General features: G+C 34.5%; 1 protein-coding gene across 1 annotated transcript; it reads left to right on the top strand.

The window, feature by feature from the left end:
- Nucleotides 1-1,087: 1,087 nt before the first annotated feature.
- Nucleotides 1,088-22,325, top strand: LOC128220769 (UV radiation resistance-associated protein-like). Its single transcript, XM_052929295.1, has 16 exons — nucleotides 1,088-1,252; nucleotides 3,376-3,496; nucleotides 4,340-4,374; nucleotides 5,071-5,134; nucleotides 7,500-7,609; nucleotides 8,006-8,089; nucleotides 9,692-9,777; nucleotides 10,149-10,254; nucleotides 11,354-11,480; nucleotides 12,169-12,253; nucleotides 12,546-12,636; nucleotides 13,255-13,315; nucleotides 13,892-14,057; nucleotides 19,970-20,048; nucleotides 20,552-20,643; nucleotides 21,333-22,325. Exons 1-16 carry the CDS (start codon nucleotides 1,187-1,189, stop codon nucleotides 21,928-21,930), a joined length of 1,971 nt encoding a protein of 656 aa, XP_052785255.1. The 5' UTR covers nucleotides 1,088-1,186; the 3' UTR covers nucleotides 21,931-22,325.
- The last annotated feature ends 983 nt before the right edge of the window (nucleotides 22,326-23,308 follow it).

Genomic DNA, 23,308 nt, shown 5'->3' with positions numbered 1-23,308 from the left:
ATAATATTCAAAGACGTTGTCTCAAGGTTGCCACAACGTTTTTCAACAGCATATGTATATGATGAAAACAACATCAACAACAACAACAACAACATTTTACCACGGACCTATATAACCCTTATTTTTGCTTCTAGTTAACACAATAAAGCCTGTACACATTCATGTTTTGTGTATTCTTGGCATCTTCAAGAGGTCAAATATGTTGTTTTAAAAAAAACCACAACATTCACAGTTACATAATATTAGTGAGGTATGAACAGACAAGGCATTACCATAAAAAAAATAAGAAAGCAAGTGTGCTTACATTGTTTAATAACGCACGCATATATTATGTATAACATGCTACACACATATATAAAATACATACTGTATACTAACATAAAACAAACAGACACAGGTCTTTGTAATGATGTTTTATATAATTATTATAGATATAGATAAATATTTATGTGGAAAACTACAGAAACAAGCTCAGTAGCCAAAAGGTTAAACATAAACCCCGTATAATGGCACCGGGTAAACACCAAAGACATAGAACACAAAAAAAATCACAAACAAGAAACATGGAACAACAGCACAAAACTCTACAAACAACACAGTGCATACATATATTATATAAAAAAAAACTAGGTAAAACTTAAATAGTACATGAAGCTAGCGTTACATTTATTAACCCACGTCGCTTGTGTTTCATTAAAAAAATAATATTGTAACTGTGTGTGTAACGTAAAAATAAAAACGTATTGATAATTTTAGTACTGTTTAACTTTTTTCCATTTTCTTACTGTATGCTTTATTATAATGATAAAATATATTTTAAAAAATGTTTTGTCCACCTCGTAAAAATGATGTGGGAGGTTTTGTCCACCTAGTCAAAAATGACATGCGAGGTTTCGCCCAAGGGATGTTTTGTACGGATCCCAAGTACCGGCTGTGATGGCTCCGGCAAATAGCATTTGGTTTGCCCCAATTCGTTATCGATATTAATGGTCATCCGAACCTAATCACTATAGTCCCGGCTTTTTCGATAATCGGTCCCAGGTCCCGGCAAATGTAACTGTCCCATAAATTGGTCACATGACCTAAATTCAATATGGCGGATGTAAATGGGTGGCACCAAAATAAATGACAGAAAATGACAATAAGTCTTTAAATGTTCCTACAGTTTGATAATTTTGATTTGTAAATGGCTCAATTTAAAGAAAAAATACCTTCTTTTGTGAAAAATCCATATGATTTGCCCACATTTCAGGTAATAATGATTAAATTACTGGGTAAAATGTAAAAAAAACAACAGTGAATAAATACACATCTACATAGATGATCGAGTACCAAAACCTTTAATGAGGTCAATCTGGTAGCAAGTACCAGCTGATGAACTAAAGTGTGCCAGATGCAGCTGTCAAAACCTTGACAATCCGTGACACCCGAGAAACTGTTAACAGTAGTTTGGTTTATAATACTAATTTTTTTAAGCTCGATTATGATGAAATCTGATGGTTTTTAAGATCACTTTTGAGTCTGTTTCCTTTGCCGAAACCAGTACTGTGTCCTTTTTGAGAGGTCATGAGAAAGTAACCCTGGTGGGGATCGACCCCACAACCTCTTCGGTGAGCGGCGGAGACCTATACCACTCGACCACTCTCCCGCCCAGTAGTTTGAATTTGTACTCTGTTAGCCAATATTGAGCTTATCTACATTTTGATTATTTACTTTCAATTTAGGGACAGCAATTTTGAAAAAAAAAAACGGAGTGAGATAACATACATTTTGAGTTTAACTGCACGGTTAGTCGTGCAATAGATTTTTTAAAGCACAGATTCACTACATTCAAAGACAATATCCTACCACCTTAGGCAAGAGAGAACCAAGTAGCATTTGTAATATCTTGGGTATGACTCAGTTGGGGATTGAACCTACTACATATCCTGTGGATGCTCTACTGTTGTACTATACAGCTTTCATGGCTGTCTAAGTGAAATACTGGTTCTTACCAATGTACACTACAGTCCTCCTCTGATTAACCTTTTAGCCATACAAGCACTCCATTTTTCGTGAAGTAAATCTGGCAGTTTAAGTGTGCGCAATTTTGAGGTGTACAACTACTTGAACATTAGGACGGAGCTATACTAGTCCACTTTACTGGCTGAGAAGCAGTTTCCGACAGTTTTTATACGTTTTTATTGAATTATTTATATGTGTTTAAATACCTACTAAAATTGTTCACATTTTAGATAACTACAGCTCAAGCTGCTATTATCGATATATTTTTCACATGTGTGACGTCACATATAGTGTATCTAATAGGGGCGCAAAGAGGGAACTTACACTGTTCAGAATAGTTTGTGATGAGAAGCAGTTTCCGACAAATTGAGTGCGGGGCAGATTTAAGGTGCCTTTTATGTGTTTTTATTATTCGTTAATTTAATATACTTAATATAAGACTGTATTAAGAGAAATATTATTTAATTTTTCAGCATTAACGAAAAATTTAAACCTTAAAATTTACGACAATCAATTCATACGCAAAATTAGGCAGACACTGAATATCAATGATATTTTGATTCATCTCTGATAGAAACTTGTGTTTGTATACATTTTTAAAAGTGAATGTGGGTGCGAACCATGCATGACATCAGTGTTCACAAATATGTTCACAATGATCGTCGATTGTATAAGTCAATTTAGGAAAACCTTGTAGCTATTCATAGATATGCAAATTAGGTTTACACGCATGCGCAATACGATGCGCGTGCCGATCCCCCACGTGCAAGTTTGTGTACAAAATGAAAATTAAACATTAAACATTAAATAATAATAAAAGTTTCTTACGTTTCTCAGTAAGAATTTCAACTTTTGATTGCCTAGTTACCATATAGTTGAATTGCAGTACCTTCTTTATGAAGATTTAAAGAAAATAGCGAAAAAGGATTTGTCGGAAACTGCTTTCCGTCGGAAACTGCTTCTCAACCAGTAGTGTGTTTTACAATGATTTTTCTTGGTTCATGGTTGAAATGAATTGATTATAAGGCAGGCACAATGGTAGCTCACATATTCTCTGAAATGTTGGGTCAGTACCATGGCATTCAACCCATTATATGTGCTGAAATTTGTGCTGGACCATATATAACCATTTGCGGACCGCTTAACTCACCACAATTCTGTGCCCCACTTATGCACTGGAGCAAAACCCACCCCGCTTCCATGTTGAGAGCCAAATGTCTCATGCTTGGAATGTAAGGTCTAGTCTTGGTATTGAAACAGGAACCCCCAGCTTGCAATAACTTATAATTAATTGAACTTGGGGGAGTCACTACCATTACAAATACACACAAATATATTAACCAAATGTATTAACCTTTTGTGTGTCTTCAGAGGCGGTTACGGCATGTGAAAAGTGTGACATTGAGGAATCTACAGTACAGGAGTTATTGGGGGAAGGACGTTACCCAGTTACAGGTCTACTTCACGCTTCACAAGAATGACAAGAATAAAGGTACATTTGGTTGGTTTCTACCCAGACCTCTTTCATATTTCTGCAGATCATGCGTTAAAGGTTTCCACACTGGACAAATTATGTTTCCAATAATAAGTAATATTTTAGTATAATAGTTAGCAACAAAATAATAAGGTTCAGGACTTCTTAAATATTGTTGGGCTGGTAACATTATTTTAATTTGGCCTTAAATAGGAATAGAAAGAAGTTCAAAAAAGTGTTTAAGGTACTGGTGTAATCAGAAAGTTTTTTTGATATGATTTGAATATATCATGAAACAAAAAAATGTTGCTAGATGCCCAAGTTATAATACGATACGTGGGCGGTCTTTCAAATTACATACAATACATGTGTATATATATCCTGACTCTTGATGCATTTTGATGAAAAAATGAAAAAAGTCCATGTCATGTTTGCTTAAAAAATAATTGATATTCTTTAACAGGGCTTCCATTAAGAATTTGAAACTGGAAGTATGAACTTCCTGTCAATCACTTTTGGAAGACTCTGAAGTATGGAAGTTTTAAAGTCTCCATAATACAATATCTTTTTCAACTATTTTTCAACAAATATATTTAAAATCAAATAATTTGCACTTTAACTTGTATTATTATAATTCATTTTACTTAAAAACACTTAAACTGATTGATTTAGGACTATAAAAGAAATATTGACAAAAGGTTTTGATATTTTGAACTTCCAAGCTTTCAACTTCTGAAGTTTTCTTCAAAATTATGGAAGTTTTTGTACTTCCAAGGAATCAATTTTGGAAGTTTTAACCCATTTCTAGGGAGTAATATACTTCCAATCTTCCTTTAACAGAAGCCCTGCTTTAAATTTCAGAATTCTATAGAAGTGAAGGGATTAGTGGATCACTTGTAAGTAAGATATAAGTCATAAATGATAATGTAAACCTATCTCTTATAACAAAATTACCATCAAATTTGTGAATGCTTGAAGCATGGCTGACACGTAAGGATAACTTTTTCTGGCGTATTTGTCGTCGTTGCCAATCAATAACCTTTGAATTACTTGGTGTTGGGCAGTCATCGAAATTAGACTTTTGGATGGACGAGCCTGAATTCTTATACTTTTATTTAGAATCAAATATTTTAACAAGCCCTGCTATATAAAATTCAGAATTTGAGCAAGCCCGGAAGGCATTTTACTAGTGTAGGGTTGGCGGGCTTTTGATAATTTTGACCACTGGTAGGGTCTTCAAACTTGGTATGCTCATTAGCCATGGTCAACCCCTCTTGATTTTGGGATGAAATGGTCAATGATCAAGGTCACCATTACTAGAAATTTTCTGGGCTTTTTCAATCAACAGCTTTTGAACATCTCGGTATAGATTCTTCGAACTTAGTGTGCACATAGGTGACCTATACTAGAAATATTTTGGGTGCACCCAAATGGCGACACATCCGATTTAGGAAATTTATTTATTCCATTATGGCAGTTTAAACCTATTACATGTGCAAATACATCCATATATGTTCTTAGAGCCAATCATTATGCGATTTTGGTCTTCAATGTATTTGTGAATCTAATAATCTTATTTTGTTTGTATGTAGAATCCTTCCTGGAAGAGCATCGACATTCGCATGTACGAAGATGAGATAGACATTCAGTCCAAATGTATCCTTTATCATAAGGTTGTAAAAAGAGAAGTTGTATGTTGTTTGGCAGACTAAACTGACTGACTTGGAATGGAATATCTGACATAATCATGTTAATTGATTATGAAATGTTGTCAGTCTTAGACAGGACACAAAATTGTGGAGAGAGAGCCTTATCTAGTTAAAATACTTGATTTTGTAAAATTTACAATTGATTTCAAGCAAAATATGAATATTTGAATATGATTTATTAATATCAATAATCAATTAGTGAAAATTATAATTGATTATTGCCAACATAAGGGGCAATCATTCCATTTTTTACAATCATAATGTTATTCCTATGACCAAACCTGTTTCTTTTTAATTTCATACCACATCTTAAAGGTGTTTTTTGTGATATGAATTACATCTTTATGTCAAATTTCAGATAAGTTTTTTGTGTGTGTTAATATGCACAGGAAGCAAAATTAAGATGATAATCTAGCTTTTAGAACAATTCTGACAGTATTTCAAGGCCATATAATGGGTGTTAATGTATCATAATAATTATTCTAAATTCGCCAAGTAAATGAGTCATCCTATGAAACTTTACTGTAATTACCATATAAACAGTGCAACAGCTTGGTGGAATGGCTACAGATGTTAATCTACCATCACTTCAATGTCTTTGTGTAGGCAGTTCTCCAGTAGGTCTAAATAGCAGTGGGGAAAACCTTGGCGCCCTTTTTTGGCCCCCAACTGCTTTTTTACTATGCCCCGCTGTGCCCTTTTGTTTGACAGAGCTGCCTTTGACGATTATTGCATTCTATCTGGTTTCTCTTACAGTTTTGAATTATATTTGATATTTATTGGACATTTTGTCAAAATAATAAATATGCATAATTTTGAAACTGAAGTAAAGATAATAGCTAAAGTATTCATAACAAACTATTAGTATTGAAAGTAGTTACACATACACAATTGAAATTAGCATTGGTCATGGCGAGTGCTCAATAAAGGCTCATCTAATGCCCATCAAAAGTGCCCTTTCTGACGTAGCATGCTGCTCTTTTCAAATCCTGGCTAAAGCATTGAGTATTAACATCTTAATTATAAAGGTGAACTAAGCAATATTTATTCAAAATAAATATGTTCTGATTTTGATAGAAATTGAAATATCAATGAATGGTTACACATGTTTGACTCATGCACATTTCAAGAACCATAACTCTGTGGCCGATTGCGCCCAAATTAACTCCTTTGAAGTAGTGTTTTTGCACATGGATTTATGTTTTGTCAGAACTTTCGGATTGAAGTGAATGAAGCTTGCATTTTTTTTTTCTTTATTTTATCTTAAATGGAAATGTGATTTGTGTGTGCTGTTCAAGAATCATAACCTTGTTTTTAATTTTTACCAAGTTGTCTCCCATTATACATTATCTTTATTTTTTAAAGAAGTGAACGAAAATTTAAAGATAGGTTAATGGTAATTAATAGGGACTATTAAAACAAAATGCCATGTTAAAATGATCTCCCTTGACAAATGTTATGTATATAAAATAATCAAGGAAGAAAGTGAACATCTGAAATTAGTTGTATGTTTTTCTACTCATTTGTAGAACAATTAGTCTGTAATCCTTAGGTTCCAAAGAACAATGTAACTTCCCTTAATATATTTTATGTTTAATGTTACTTTTGCTTTGAACAGATAGCAATGTGAAATTCTACGCAGTGTAAGAACATTTCTTTAATTTCAATCTTTCTTTTGACCATGCATGCTTGTTAATAATCAAATTCCCTTGGTTAATCTTTTATATCACGCCTCCAACATGAATGACGTAACGCCATTGGTCCAGGACTGGTCACGCAGTGACCCCATATTTTTCCATATTGGGTCACCAAATTTATATCGTACCAAAATGGCGTCTATTTTCCAATTCCGATGACTAAATGAAACATTTAAACATGCAAACAGGTTGTCCACGTGATATATACGTTACGGGGTTAGTAGGTGACCCGATATGCAATATACGTTACGGGGTTAGTAGGTGACCCGATATGCGATATACAGGGCACAGGAAACAATATTCAGGTTCGAGCTTCGCTCTTACCCGATATGGTTTCCTTTACCCCATATATCCCATATTGGGGTAATGTACAACTTGTTTTCAAAACCTTTCATTCAACAAACCTATCAACATTTTCAATACATAAGGGGATTAGTTTACCTTGGTAGGGAAAAATAATGTACTTTTCAGGAGGGAATGGGGCTGAATTTTGGCCACAAAAAGGGCCAAAAAACACTATTATGTGTATATACTTAAAGAGCTCTCTTCACAGTTGATCTAAAATAAATAGGTATTAAAGTATCAATAGTTTTTGGACCTTAACAAAGTCTTAAGCTGTGGTACTGCGTGTTTGGGTTCGAAACAAAGGCCATGCTGACTCCCCTCCACATCTGCTCATTGACTGGACCATCCACTTATCTGGATTGGTCTACTTTTCTGAAAAGGTAATTCAGTTTTATAAGGAATATAAAAATCAGATAACTTGTAATTATGAAAAACTACACCAGTCTTTGTTCTAACTGGAGCCTCTCTGTCTGTCTGTTATAATTGTATCACATTTACACTACAAAGTTCATAATATTCTCTCTATATGCATTATTGATTCAGGCTTACAAATGTGTGCACATATGTTAGTATTTTAATTAGAATTTCATTTCATGCACAAAATGATTTTATGAGAAATATTTACATTTCTGTTAAATATGTCTAACAGTCATTCTAAGGTTCTGATTCAATGATTGATGATCAGGTGGCTTTCCTCCATGTTCTTGGAACTATAAAGTGAACATTTAATGTGACATTAGGCGCAACTGTAAAGTGAGCATTTTATGTTACTCTAGGCACAGAAGGACCAGTACAAGTATGTGCCCAACATGGTTGTGATCGGGATGTTTGACAAGTACTTCACACCACCACAACACCAGGTAAGTTTGTCTAGTAATAATTGAGATATTTTTTATCCAACTGTCAACTGAGGGGTGGCAGGTTTGACCAAATTGTCAACCTGGGGGTTTCAGGTTTGATCCCAATGTCAAACGAGGGGTGGCAGGTTCCACTCAACTGACAACCAGGAGGTTTCAGGTTTGACCCCAATGTCAACCGAGGGGTGAAAGGTTTGACCAAATTGTCAACCTGGGGGTTTCAGGTTTGACCCCAATGTCAAACGAGGGGTGGCAGGTTCCACCCAACTATCAACCTGGGGGTTTCAGGTTTGACCCCAATGTCAACCGAGGGGTGAAAGGTTTGACCAAATTGTCAACCTGGTGGTTTCAGGTTTGACCCCAATGTCAAACGAGGGGTGGCAGGTTCCACCCAACTATCAACCTGGGGGTTTCAGGTTTGACCCCAATGTCAACCGACGGGTGGCAGGTTCCACCCAACTGTCAACCAGGGGGTTTCAGGTTTAACCCCAATATCAACCGAAGGGTGGCAGGTTCCACCCAACTGTCAACCTTGGGGTTGCCAGATCTGCCCAACTGTCAACCTGGGGGTTGCCAGATCTGCCCAACTGTCTACCTAGGGGTCGTGGGTTTGACCCAAATGTCAACCAAAAAGTGGCAGGTTCCACCCAACTGTCAACCTTGGGGTTACAGATTGTACCACCGTGTCTCAACACTAAATTTTACTTATAATCTTCCAGGAGGGATGATAAAAGAGGGACCTGTGTGTCAATGCTATACACTGGTGTTTATTTAAACCTCGGGGGCTGCTCTAACCAGGTTTAAATCTTTACACTGTGCCCCACAACCTTATAAGACCAATACGCCAGGGCTTTTTCTGCCCATTTTGGGAAAAAGACCCTAGACATTTTTGGAAATTTTGCGTCGTGAAAATGCCGAAATTGGGAAATTTTACAGTTAAAAGAAAAAGCTGTCTAGTCTCCTGGGAATTAGGAAATGATTTAATATTAGTTTATTTTCCCTTCAAAAGACCCACAATGGCTGAAATATCAATCCTTGGGGTGTAAATATCTATTGCAATAAATCATGACAGATAATATTTCATATCTCTGAAAGTGATGAAAATCAAGGATTTCTGAGTTCAATTACCAAAAAAAACTTCACTTTACATAATTTATTAGGATGCTGAAAATGAACCAGTACAGGTTAATAGAATTTCTAAAAAAAAAAAATATATATATATTTTTTTTTTATGGATTGGGATTTTTTTCTGAAGATTGGGAAAAATATCTTATATTTTGCTTTGGGAATGGGTCCGATAGTCGGACCCGTGGGTACTATAGAAAAAGCCCTGTACGCTCACTGGGGATTTCCATGGATAGTCTGTTGGCATCATAAAATAAAACTACAAACCCTGGGGAGAGGTAGTTTAAGGCTCATTTAATATGAATCTTAGGTGCCCTTTCTGCCATTTTACAAATCATGGCTTGAGCACTGAGTAATTTTATGAAAATATTTTTCCATTCCATTCCTATAATTTCATACCTTGATTCATGAGAGCTTTATCATGATCTGTGAGTATAAAGGGTATTAATTGTCCTGTTAACTCAATCCTCTTCATTTCAGATATCTGAAGATTTTGAGCGAGAGTTACTGCCCCGGGATCCAGCAGCCATGCCCAAACAATCCTACACAATAAACACCCTCTCCAGGTACGGTATGAGTGCAAGAGATTGTTCGTGTAGCTATTAAGTGTGAAAATGAAGACGTAAAAGGCAGATTGTTCAGAACTTTGTTTAAGTTAACAACACTTGTTGTTAACTTTAATCAAGTTCTGAAAAATTGGCACTATGAGATGTTGTGTGATGGCAAAAGATTTATTGTTTCAAGTCCAAGATCCCGTACAAACAATGTGCAACAAATTACACAAACTAATGCAGATGGTCATTTGATATATATATAATGTACAGCAACTTATATTGTGTGCAATGGGGAACTTTTATGGAGGATAACAATTATTCTGATGTTTCACTTTATAGTACACCTAGTAAAGTATGTCTATCCCTTTGTATCTTTATCATAGGATTCACACAGTTCTGCGAGCCATCAGCCAAATGCAGGCCTCCGTTAAACGTCTCCACAGTTCTATAGAGGACAGACTTCTTCACTCCCAGGAAAAAACACAAAAGGTTTGGTCTGGAAGATTATAACAACGGCCATCCTTACAATTGTTTTGACTCTGGTATCAATTTCACTCAGCAATTAGTTAGTCGGAATCACATTAAACTTAAAGCTGTATAGATGCCTCAAATTTCAATAAGTTGATTTTTTTCATCTTTGTGTTCATATTTAGTACTGTTTAAAAAGTTCAATTCTCACATATATTATATAGCAAAAAAATGATATGACATTAAGATAATTGCAATTTTCAACTTAGATCAAGTAAGATCTTTATTGAAATGAGCCCCCACCCTTTTAAAGCTGCACTCGCACAGATTGAACGTTTTGACAACTTTTTTATTTTTTGTCTTGGAACAAGCTAATTTTTGCGAAGATCCATGGAAACCAGTGATATAAGACTACTGAGAAAAAATCAGATCGCAGATTTTTATATAATATGTTCAAAAATTGATAAGCCATAAAACATTAGTTTTCGAACAGAAATATGAAAATCTATGATCTCATTTTTTGTCAGTAATCTTATATCATTGGTTTGCAGATATTTACGCAAATATTTGCTCATTCCAAGACAAAAAATAAAAAAGTTTTTAATGGTCAATCTGTGAGAGTGCAGCTTTAAATGGGTCTGCAGGTTAGGAGTTAGTTTGTAGAACTATGTTGTTACTTACTACTTCAACATGTATATTTAGGTTTGATTGTTTTAGTATTGCAGAAGAAATATTCAATATGTATATTTAGGTTTGAATGTATTAGTATTGCGGAAACAAATATTTAACATGTATATTTAGGTTCTTTTTCCAACATTTCTGTGATAACAAAATTCAAAGAAAATTGCATGTTGTCTAATTTTAATTTGTACTATCAAAGGCATTTTGAAGATGTAGCGTTCATCAGAATATATTTGCAATTTAAAGGCTTTGTTTTTATCTCAGAAATTCAAACAAGGGTGTAAATATTTGAAATAAAATGTTAATAAGTGCTACCAAACCATTTGGTGATGGCATTTTTTCCCAATGTTCATGCAGTATGGATGTTGAAACACAAAACAGCAAATGCCACTTTTCTTTTGGCGAAATGTTATTTCCTCATTTCATTCTTTGTCTTCAGCTCTCTGTACGCGAAGACCTGTTGTTACGTGTGACTCAGATGAAACACGAGCTCTCCTGGCAAATGAACAGTCTCCAACGGCAAAATGACGTACTCGATAACTGGCGCTCAACCAGGGAAGAAAAAAGTAGGTCGATGAATTAAACAAATCATCATTTCAATACAGTACAGAAAGTTGGAGAGCTCTTCTGGTATTAAATTACTGTCAAAATCCAAATGTTTAAATAACTGGTGCTGAACACATGAAAAAAAAGAAAGTCAAGGAGACCAACTTAAATAAATCATCTTTACAAAATAAAAATAAATCATAGTATTAAATTCTTGTTATAATTTTATTTCAAAACTTGTACAAATTTATCTTTTATCATTATGATTGAGAAGGGGTGACAGTTTTATCATTATGATTGAGAAGGGGTGACAGTTAAGATCATTTTATTGCCAGACACTTGGGTTATCTCGTGGTTTTTTAAGAATTTTGAAAAGTACCTATATGAATTTGCGGAATCATGATATTGTACAATAGAATTTCTGAAATAATATGCTTTTCAGCATGTGATTCAAAGTCTTGAACTAAAAAAAAAAATAATATAACTATAGAAATATTCCCTCTGAAAATTCTTATTTACTTAATGTTATCTTATGAAATGATAATCTGAATCATTAGATTTATTGAATATTGGTAACCTATACTAAAATTCAATATGAATGAGTGTGATTAATAAAATATTGATCATTGATGTATTGTAAGTGTCTGAGCTACTTTTTTGGAAATAACTGAAAAGTTGTTGTACAATTCCTGTGTTGGTCATTTTCAGGTCATGATCTCAAAGGGAAGTTTCATCAGCTGGAGGAAAAAAGACACGACCTTGATGACCAGAAAAAGATCTTCTTTCAGACAAGGTTCCGTATCTGTCCCCTAAATTTATAATGACGTCCATGCCCTAATAAACATTCATAGGGTTCTTTGTGTATTTTGTCTGATCTTTGAACTTTACTGCCAAAGCAAAAGGTTACATTACACCAATAATCATAAACAAAAAATGTTTGCTTCATAATTAATGTTCTGGTGTCCCATTATGACAGGCACATTGTGCGTCTATTAGCGCATATTAATCATACTGCTGTAACTTAAAAAAGTACCTGGTATGTTGGAAATACATTAAATATAGCTCCTTAATCTTTTTGTTTTCAGGGAAAAGTACATCAAAGAGAACTATCAGTTGTTGATACGAAGGAAACAGTTGGTCACAGAGCTAACTACTTACATATACCCTATCACAGAGGTTAGTTTCTGAAATAGTATAGTTTGAATTTTGTTTATAGTTCATACAATGTTTTTTTTAGATTGATTGTGACCAAATCTGACAGCATAAAGAATCAAGCTCCTGTCTGTTCCTGGCCATAAACCAGTACTGGTGTCCATATTGAGAGGTCATAAGAAGGTAATAATGGTGGGGATCGAACCCACAACGTCTTGGTTGAGAAGGCCACATTGATACCACTTGACCACTCTCACCCTCTTATATAGTATTGTCCTTAAAGATGACGATGCTCTAATAGACACACATAAACATATTTTCATAACCTGACCCACTGGTTTCTTGTTAAAATGCAATTTTTTCCAATGCATTGTATAGGTCGCCCCTTTATCCTGTTTTTGGCATAAATTCCTCATTCCTCTTTTTAGGATTGAGAGTTACCAGCTGTTCAAACCCCAGCAGCCAATTGTATAAAACTGGTTTAAAAAATAGTTGTTTGGTTGAAAACAGTCAAAATGTTTAGTGATTGGTCAATTATTTATCCAATAATGATGGTGACCAATCTAATTGCTTGTGTGTGCAAACAAGCCAACCTGTGGATAACCAATTTTTGGATAATTTTCCCGATTGTTATCTTTTCAGAGAGGAAACGAGAAGCTGTGTGTATGTGGTGTGTATCTGCCTAACTCAGAGGAGTTCCAAGGTGGGATTCATACTTCATTTTTTTAATGATTGGCTGTCCAAAACATTAAACTCAACTTAAATAAAGGCTAAAGAATGATATGGTCATCATACTATGGATGTAATTGTTCTTTGATCATTTGAAGAATCTTCAGTTTATCTGAGATGGAAATCATATTATGTTCAGTGATGTATTTTGTTTTGAAATATTCCAAAGTGAATAATCTCAAAATTTTGTAAAAATGGCTAATAAGGCCAAGGTAGTGCTGAAATAGTAGCAACTATACATGGTTTGACTCTGTTTCTATCTTCTATATACTTGTAAGGTGTAAGGGCTGGTCTTGAAAAGATCTTGTTTAGTTTTCATTCTTAGATATACTTTTGTAAGTACATACTAACAATCTTTAACCTTTTTAGTGGTTTACATTTTATTGTGTAAGCTACCTACTGTTTATGTCTATGGCTTCACCTGATTAAAATTTACTGAGATAAGTGTATTGGTAAACTTGAGAAATGTTGGCTTCTGATTGGACAAAACAAAATGTTGACCACTAAAAAAAAAAGCTTGAATAATTAGTTATTACAAAATATTTGACAGGTTACGATGAGACTGCTGTATCAGTTGGTCTTGGATACACGTGCCACCTGGTCATAATGATGTCCCTGTTTTTGGACTTCCCAGTTCGGTACCCAATGGACCATTTGTCCTCTAGATCCACGATAATCGACCATATTCATCCGAAATTGGAGGAAAAAGATAAGGTGTAAGTTTGTTAAGCAGACAGTGTTAGACACTAACATTTTTTGGCATAGGAGTCCGACAGACTACCCACAAGTCATAAGTCCTGAGTCTAAAATCAAGAGGTCCAGTCCATGAAGAAAAAAATATTGTCAAAAAGACAAGAAAAGTATTAAAAGCTAATTGTTTGTAAGTTATAAATTTTAGGAACTCAAGTTTATTGTATACCTTTTATTCAATAAACTGTAATGGCGCTTGGTAAAGTCTACAGGTACATTAAAGCGCAAACATACATGTATATTTATTTGCATACACAATATATTCCTAAGTGTAGAACTAAATTGATTATTGGTAAGAACACAAGACAACACATACTTCCCTTTGCATAATAAACAACAAATGCACATCAAGGGAAATAACTGCGTACGATCTCAACACCGGTTTAGCGACCATCTTTGATTTGGTTGAGCAGTTGTTCCCAAAGTGGTCATTTATTGATTGTAGCAACAGTACGCTCTTATAACAAATTGTTTTTGAACTGATATGAACAGATGTTGAGTATATATTGTAATTCATGCATTATAAAGCGTATTTACTCCAATTATGACCCTTTTCTTTAGCTTTGACTTTGGTTTGAATCCCATCAGCCCTTAATATGTTCACCAATACAATGACATATACAGTCATTATAGAGCACAAATTTATTTAGGATTTAAAAAGTTTTGCACTACTTTATTATTACATGTTTGTTTAATATTAGGGATGGCAACGAGTACCCGATCAATCACCCGAGTACCAAATCACTACTCGAGTACTCAAAAAAAAAATTTTTTATATGAATTTCACCAAATACACGATTTACAGGCGTAAGTATCACACCTGGCGCGTTTCAAAGAAGACAATTTACGATCCCTCTAATCCCCACTGTGTACTCAATTGACCCTAATAAATTAATTGACAGTTGTTGTGAGAGTTGCAAACTTTCAACAAAGGGCCCTAATTTGCAAATACCACTGGTGTCAATTAGCGAAGTTTTGATAGCGGTACATCGCCTATACAATTGTATTGTTTACCAATTAGAGAGTTTTCACCAAACAATGAACATTGACGAGCGAATAAGTAACGACCGTTACGAGCAATGATTCCTGAATAGGCATATTGTTTGCAATGATTGATCACAATTGATTGGTGGAAATCTTAATTAAGGAATTATGCATATTAATGAGGTAAACATTAATATTTCAGTATCACTAACGGTCAGTTTAATTATATTATTTCATAGAGTAAACAACTAAACAAATTTATAAATAATTTTTGTTCATTGTAATTCTGAATTTTGCTCATTATTGAGTGTAGTCTCGATCATCTAGACGCTCGAATATGATCCTAGTTTTTCTTTCCATTTATATTTTAGTTCATGTATGTAAAAATGCAATAAAAAGGCCAAATAAAAAGCATGAAACAACATTTGTTTTCTTTTTATTGATTTTTTCTGTTAAGGTACATAATGACAGTCTTATTTAAAAATGAAAATGACCAATATTACAACCAACGCACATAGTACATGAATGATACATGTATATGTATACACGAGCTTGTTTTTCCCGAAAACCAATTCTAGTTATTCGAGTACCTGAGTACTCGATCAGAAGATTGTCAGAGTACTCGAGTACCAATTTTACTACTCGTTGCCATCCCTATTTAATATACACTACAGTCATGTTTTTTCACATTCAAAACATATATTTCACAAACAGAAAGTTGTCATTGTTGATACAATTTTATTTCTACCAAAATTCCATTAAATTTATGAAAAATGTTTCCTGATGTTTCAGATGCGCTTTTGAATGCAATAAGTGTTATAAATGACTCGAAATGTTCAATTCTTATTGCCGTTATGAACATACATCATTTATGTGCATAGTCTGACATGTGTTCACAGCTTACAAATAAAGTACACACTATCTGAAGCTTAAAATCAAATTACACACAAACAGTTGCTTATAATCAAAGTGAACTCAACTATTGCTAACAATAAAGTCCACACCAACTGTAGCTTACAAAAAAAGTCCACACCAACTGTAGCTTACAAAAAAAGTCCACACCAACTGTAGCTTACAAAAAATGTCCACACCAACTGAAGCTTACAAAAAATGTCCACACCAACTGAAGCTTACAAAAAATGTCCACACCAACTGAAGCTTACAAAAAAGTCCACACCAACTATAGCTTACCAATAAAGTCCACACCAACTGAAGCTTACAAAAAATATCCACACCAACTGAAGCTTACAAAAAATTTCCACACCAACTGAAGCTTACAAAAAAAGTCCACACCAACTATAGCTTACCAATAAAGTCCACTCCAACGGTAGCTTACCAATAAAGTCCACACCAACTATAGCTTACCAAAAACGTCCACACTAACTGTTTCTTTAACAATAGATATACACACCAACTGTTGCTTACAATAAAAGTATACCAATAGTAGAAGAAAAATATAAACTATCTGTTGCTTTAAAAAATGACACATCCAATGTTGCTTAAAAAAATGGCACATCAACACTGTTGCTTACAATAAAATGACACATCCAATGTTGCTTACAATAAAATGACACTTCCACTGTTGCTTACAATAAAATGACACATTCACTGTTGCTTACAATAAAATGACACATCCACTGTTGCTTACAATAAAATGACACATGTAATGTTGCTTACAATAAAATGACACATCCACTGTTGCTTACAATAAAATGACACATCTACTGTTGCTTACAATAAAATGACACATCCACTGTTGCTTACAATAAAATGACACATCCACTGTTGCTTACAATAAAATGACACATCCACTGTTGCTTACAATAAAATGACACATCAACTGCAGTACACACTGTCTGTTGCTTACAATAAAAGTTCACACCATCAGTTGTTTACAGAAAAGAATACTCTTTAAAAGTTGTTTTCATATACACTTTCTCATTTCCAAACAATGAGCACACTTAAAGTATTAGGCTATGCCAACCACAGGTCCACACAATGGCTGCATCATTCACCATTATATGATATGTATGCTGGCGGGGACTTCTTGTTATCACTAGTTCTTTGTATACTGTAATTTAATTTTTAATTTGGGTCAATTCAAAATTGGCAGCGCTATGATGAATTCCTTGGAAAGCAACACTAGATGTGGCATTTTGCTAACTTTTGAATTTTGACCTGATGGATTCGCAGCTTAACCTTCGCAAAATTAAAGCATCTACTGTAGCCATATCTCTATTGTATCTGCATGGTCCAGGGAGTCTCTCTGCACGCTTGTTACAAAAATACCTGTTTCTTGCGGAGAATACAGAATTCTTGGGGTCAGTGTTAATTCATTGTCACATGGCCTGTTCCTTTTTGTCACTGCTAGTTTAAAGAGCGATTCCTCACATGCGGTAGATGACGGATCAGTCTGGGTAACAAGGAAATGATACCCATCACGTCCTTCGATGCTCATTTCTGGTGCAGGGCTGGTCAACAGAGCTGGCCAAGAACTGTCTAATAATGATGGTGTTCTGAACCAAGAGACATGGTCAGACACTTTGCCATTGAAAATCAGGAATGCTTCTTCTACATCATATTTCAGGATTCGAACTTTTACCATGCTTGGTCTTAATATTGGAAGTTTCCATTGGTTCAGTATAGTAATATTCCTAAACAGACACCTCTCATGAATTTCCTCACCAGCTTGTAGCCCACTTGTGTCAGACTCTTCAAAATTTTGCCACAACTTCATGATATCGGATTGATAAGAGTCTGTACGATAGTTCAACACTTTATACCAACCTTGATCCATCATGACATCACAGCATACAAACTCTATTCCGGACCATTCACCCGTTATATCATTACAGAGTGGTTCTTCCAACTGTCTGACTATGTTTGTATCATCTGCACAAGTTAATATGATGCTCAAATGGGTGCTGTTAAACCTTTTAATCTGTCCGACCTCAATTGCCCCTTGTTGTCTTTCAAATACCGGTCTCTCACACAAACATGCCAAATTCACCTTAGACCATGTTCTGTCAGGCAAACATTGACTGTATCCTAGTTTGGAAGCATTATCTCTGCAAACATACTTTACTCTTGCCCCAACTCGGCGTAAATTCCCGTATATGTCAGTATTGTAGAGTGTAGGTGGTGATGGGCAAACAGATATTCTATTATCCAATGCAGCTCCATTTGTCTTCTGTTCCATCAGAACATCATCAGGTTTCATGTATCGCCTTAAGCCAGGCTCGTCTTGTATACCATCTTCGATGTTTTCATACAACCGACACAGGTTATGTCGATAGCTGTACTCAGTAAACTGACATCTAGACCAGTAGAAACATACATTTTCACAGTCTTTATAATTAACATTAGAGATTATGTCCAGTTCAGCAGAAACTATGATTGTAATCATTAATTGGCAAGTCAGTTGCGTAACCACATGGTTAATAGTTGTTCTCATTTTGTTTAGCGATGGAATAATTTTTAAGTAAAAATATTTAAATAAACAAGTAGCTAGTTTTTTTCTTTGATTTATGACTTTACGCTTATTATTTAACTTTTCTACCAGCTCTTTCGTTACAACTCATATTCTGAATGGCTGCTACTTTGTACTGACTAGCAATTTAATTAAAATCAATATGCATGATGTAAAGGTCAACTGAATGTGACCTCTAAAGTGATGTTCTTAGATTATACACAGCTTAAATGAAATGAAACAAACGTCACAATTAAACTTAAATGAGATTAGTACTTAAGTAACATTACTTGTATTGAAAATATTATGAAATTGTCTGATGTTATCTTTGCATGCTATATGGAGGTAATTCATGATCAGGTATTCATTATTTGAAGTCAGATTTGAATAATTAATGAAACACATTAAAGAGTATTCATCTATCAATTATAGAATTACTTCAGGCAATTTGACAAGAGTATCCATTAATTGTTATGCCACAGTAAACATTGGCATGCCTTTGCATTTAATTGAGGTCACTTTGGTTATTCTACCGTATTTCTTAATTTATTTGGGGAAGAAAGAATATAATTCAGAAAAACATGTGTTCTTTTTTATTACCTAAATTTACATCTCACAATATTTTAACGGTTACACACCACTATTCTATAGAAATGTATAATGAAGGGTCAAAATGAATAATTCCTGCCATTTGTAAATATTGAATTTTTTCTTTGGGTACCGATAATACAAAGGAGAAAATATGTGATTGGCTGCCCTGAAAGGATTCTAGGCTGTTTTGAATGGATACTATGCTAGTGTTTTTTCATGATTGACTGCTCTGAACGGATGCCATTAGCCAGTGTAAGCCAGTGGCTCTGTTATGATCCTGTTGGCAGATATATTCCTGTAAACACTAAAATGAAAAACTTAAAGACATCCTGTTTATATATCTTCCAATTTATGATAACAGCATCTGATACCTATCAATATACAATTGCCTGACAATGTGCTATTTTTTATATTAAACACAGTGTCGTTGTGATCAACTAAGGGAAAAAAAACATAATCATCATAAGTTGTATGTAATTAGATGACATTACCGGTAGTCAAATATATTCTTAACCTTCATTTTACAATCCATGGACTCGACTTTTACTGTTGTGTCTCAGTAGATTTGTTTCAATGAATTGATAACCAATGCTGTACTCACACAGTCAAAACCTCTTGGCTCGATATCGCTTGGCTTGATTTCCTCATTGGCTCGAACTGGATATCAAGGACTGATTTTGGTTAACTTTTTTAAGCATTCGAGCTTGGCTTTATATTCCTGAGGCTTGTAGTACCACTATTTTGGCCGGTCCCTTAGATATCAAGCAAAATGTGTCTTTTATTTTCTTAGTTGTCAACTAGATATGAAATTGATGTTTTGTAATCCTATTTCAGGTTCCCCCTGTACACACGAGGCAAGGATAAGTTCCAGTTCCACTATGGTGTCTTCATGCTTAACAAAAACATCAGTCAGGTACATAGTTATGGATTTACGCTGGTCTATTTTTGTGCCTAAGATATTTTTATAAAATTTATAGATATTAATAAATTGCTATATGTTTTTTCTGAGACTTTTGATACAACCTTGTCGCAAGACAGTATGTGGGGGCAGTTATCATTCCTGTGATAGCTCTAGTTTGGTCGAACAGTTATTTAGAACTGACGCTTGGTTACCAAATTGTCTATGAAGTGTGAGAATGCCTTTTTCTCCCAGCTTAGATAAGTTGTCCACAGGTTTTAATTGGCTTGTTTACTCAATAAAACAATTTGAATGGTAAGAAGTTAGTATTGGATAAAAATATTGACCAATCAATAAACATTTTGGATAACTTTGACCAAACCAAAAACTTACCTGGTGTTGTACCATTGGCTGCAAATCTGTCATTGACAAGAGGAATCTTGATTTACATCAGCTTTTAGCTGTGTTTTTAATCAAGATAGTATAAATTAGTATAGATTAACTCTTTTATCTTGCAGCTGCGGTTCTACTGTGGACTAGGAACCACTGATCTAAGACTGACTCTACCCAACATTAAGTCTATGCTGGAATCCAGGCTTGGGATTAAATTGTATGTACTTGGTATATTCACCATTGCAATTATGGCCACAAATTTACCAAGTAGCTTTTTTTAGAAGTAAAAAAGTCCAATGATTTTCATAGTTTTTGTGTTGTCTTAATTATATACATATGGGTAGTTGTACGGCCATGTGCATTTTGCAAACCCTTTAAAGGGACTTGCTCACATATATTTTGGCCATGTTTTTCTTTAGTTTGGTACTCATTTGTTAAAATTGATCTTAAAACAGTATTTAAAATGAGCGCAAAAATGAAGGAAATAAAAAAAATTCTGCCCTTTGCCCTTGATGGCATTTATTTGAATATTAAAATTGCCACCAAGATGCTTAAATAAAACAGGCCTTGGATAAATACGAAAAAAATGGAAGAGCATCGTTATCTATTCATTTTGGTGTTGTATTGCATTATTATAATAATGTATGACTTGAATGACCTTTTCTCTTATTGACAAGTTTAGAGCCCCACCAAGTTCAAAATCAGAACTGTTTTCATCTCTGTTGCAATAACTTATTTATTCAGTTCAATCAAATATTCTATGTTCGAAAAAGTTCTGTTTAGTGTGTAAAAGGCAAGCTCAAAGTGGCTATTTTTAAAAGTTGTCAGACTTTTTCTTTTAATAATTAAACTGTGTTATTCCTTTTTTATACTGACCAATTTTGTTTCCATTTCATGATCTTACAGTGACAGTATAGAAAAGGCTAAATTAGAACTGAGGGACACAGAAATCAAAGGGCCAAATAAAAGAAAAGAAACTGAGAGCTCTTCAGCCTCTGGAGGTAGAAATGCTGCATTCCATTCAGCTGAAGAGTATTTGGGACATTCTGTGAGTAATGGAACCCAAAGAAAAAGTGATGAAATTGAACAAAAAGAAGACATTCCTGTACTATTGACAGAATTGTCAATACAAACTGAGCAAAACATTCCACAAGGAGAGGATATATTTAAACCAGCAGATGACTCTTTTTTCAGAGTGAGAACTACAGCGTTTGGAAACACAGACTCCACAGAAAATTCCAGTTGTGGCTCGTTTTCAGAGCAAATGAATGGTGCAATCAAGTATGACATGAATTTTAGTCTCTCCCCTTCACCTGGTAGTGTAGAAAACAATCCGACACTGATAGGTTCCACAGATATGATGCATGCTGGCTCAAAAGACAGTCTTAAGTCTGGAGATATGTTGGAACATGATATAACAGATATTCCCATTGAGAAGGATGCTGATATCCAACCAGAATTAAGTGCTTACAACAAACACAATAGCCATACAGAGGAGAGATAGTTGTGAAGAGAAATACATTTACCACTTCAATACCGATCTATATTGTGAAATATACAATCAAAATTTAGATACTGCAGACTTTATGCAATTTAATTACAAACCAAATCTTTACCAAAATTTGCAATTTTAATATTTTTACCATTATTTATTTTATTATTAAAAAGATATTTAATCTAATAAATATCTCCCTGAAAATGTATTAAATATGCTTAAATATTATTATTACTCATTACAATGTGACAACCAGCTACAGTGGCCATAGAACCTTAATGAATGATTAAATGAAGAATTCTACCGGTCCTATATGGCATTATGTTATTGAATTAAATGTGCAATATTTGTTGTCAATGTTAAAATTATATAAAAAGTATTAAACTATCAATCAAATTTACAAACTCTTGTTTTTATAAACTTATCAGTTTATCAGATAAGTTTTTTTGTGTTTTTTTTTTTTAAAAACACGTCTGTTTCTGAAAAAATGTAGGAGGAGCAATTGTTCAAATTAATTACAAACATCTGCAGCTGTTTGTTCAAAAGGGTGAGATTTTCGGTTTGATCAAAGTTATTCAAAATGTTTACTGATAGGTCAATATTTATTCAATAATTACAGTAGACCAATGAAAGTGCTTGCATGTGTAAATGAACCAAAAATAACCTGCATATAAGTTATCCATTTTTATACAATTGGCCCCAGTAGCCAATCAAACTTGGTTATTGATGTTGTTGAGTTTCTAAAGATCTGCCATTGCCCTATTATGCCCTTGCACCGCCCCAATAGCTCATTGGTAGAGTTTGCTTCAGGAGTGGATGGTCAGGAGTTCAAACCCTGGTCGCATGAAACAGAAAAACTTTCAAATATGGTACCATTAGCTCCCTCGCCTTGCGCTCAGCATTTAAAGGGTAGTACTGGGAAAATGGTGTACTCAGTACTGGTTAAACCCAGGAAAGTTATCCCAGCTATCAGTGCTTTACACCAAGCACATTAAAGAACCAAGAGATCTCCCTCGCAAAGAGCTAGGGAATCGCACGCAGATCTCTTGTATCTTACTCTGTTTTTTCAAGTCTTCCAATGCCTGGATTTGACTGGGAATTGCTGTCACTTTTATCTCAGGTCACTAATGGCATTTAAACACAATTTAAGCCGTGGTGGTGTCAGGGCAGGGTCAAGCTATAATGCAGCCAATGGGCGCTGGCAGACCTTGATAAACTCAAATAAACAGAACAAACTATAATGGCTGCATTATGGCTTAATCCTGTCAAATCCCCAAGTGTGACTTGAACAAAAAATTAATCCAAAGAGGGAGTTATGCCCCCTGCTCTGACTTCTTGATATAGTTTCATTAATCTTTGGTCTTTGTAATTTAGAAATTTGATATTA

Source organism: Mya arenaria, chromosome 15, assembly GCF_026914265.1.
Source record: "Mya arenaria isolate MELC-2E11 chromosome 15, ASM2691426v1".
Taxonomy (NCBI): domain Eukaryota; kingdom Metazoa; phylum Mollusca; class Bivalvia; order Myida; family Myidae; genus Mya; species Mya arenaria.
This window is presented reverse-complemented; position numbering and strand designations above follow the sequence as displayed.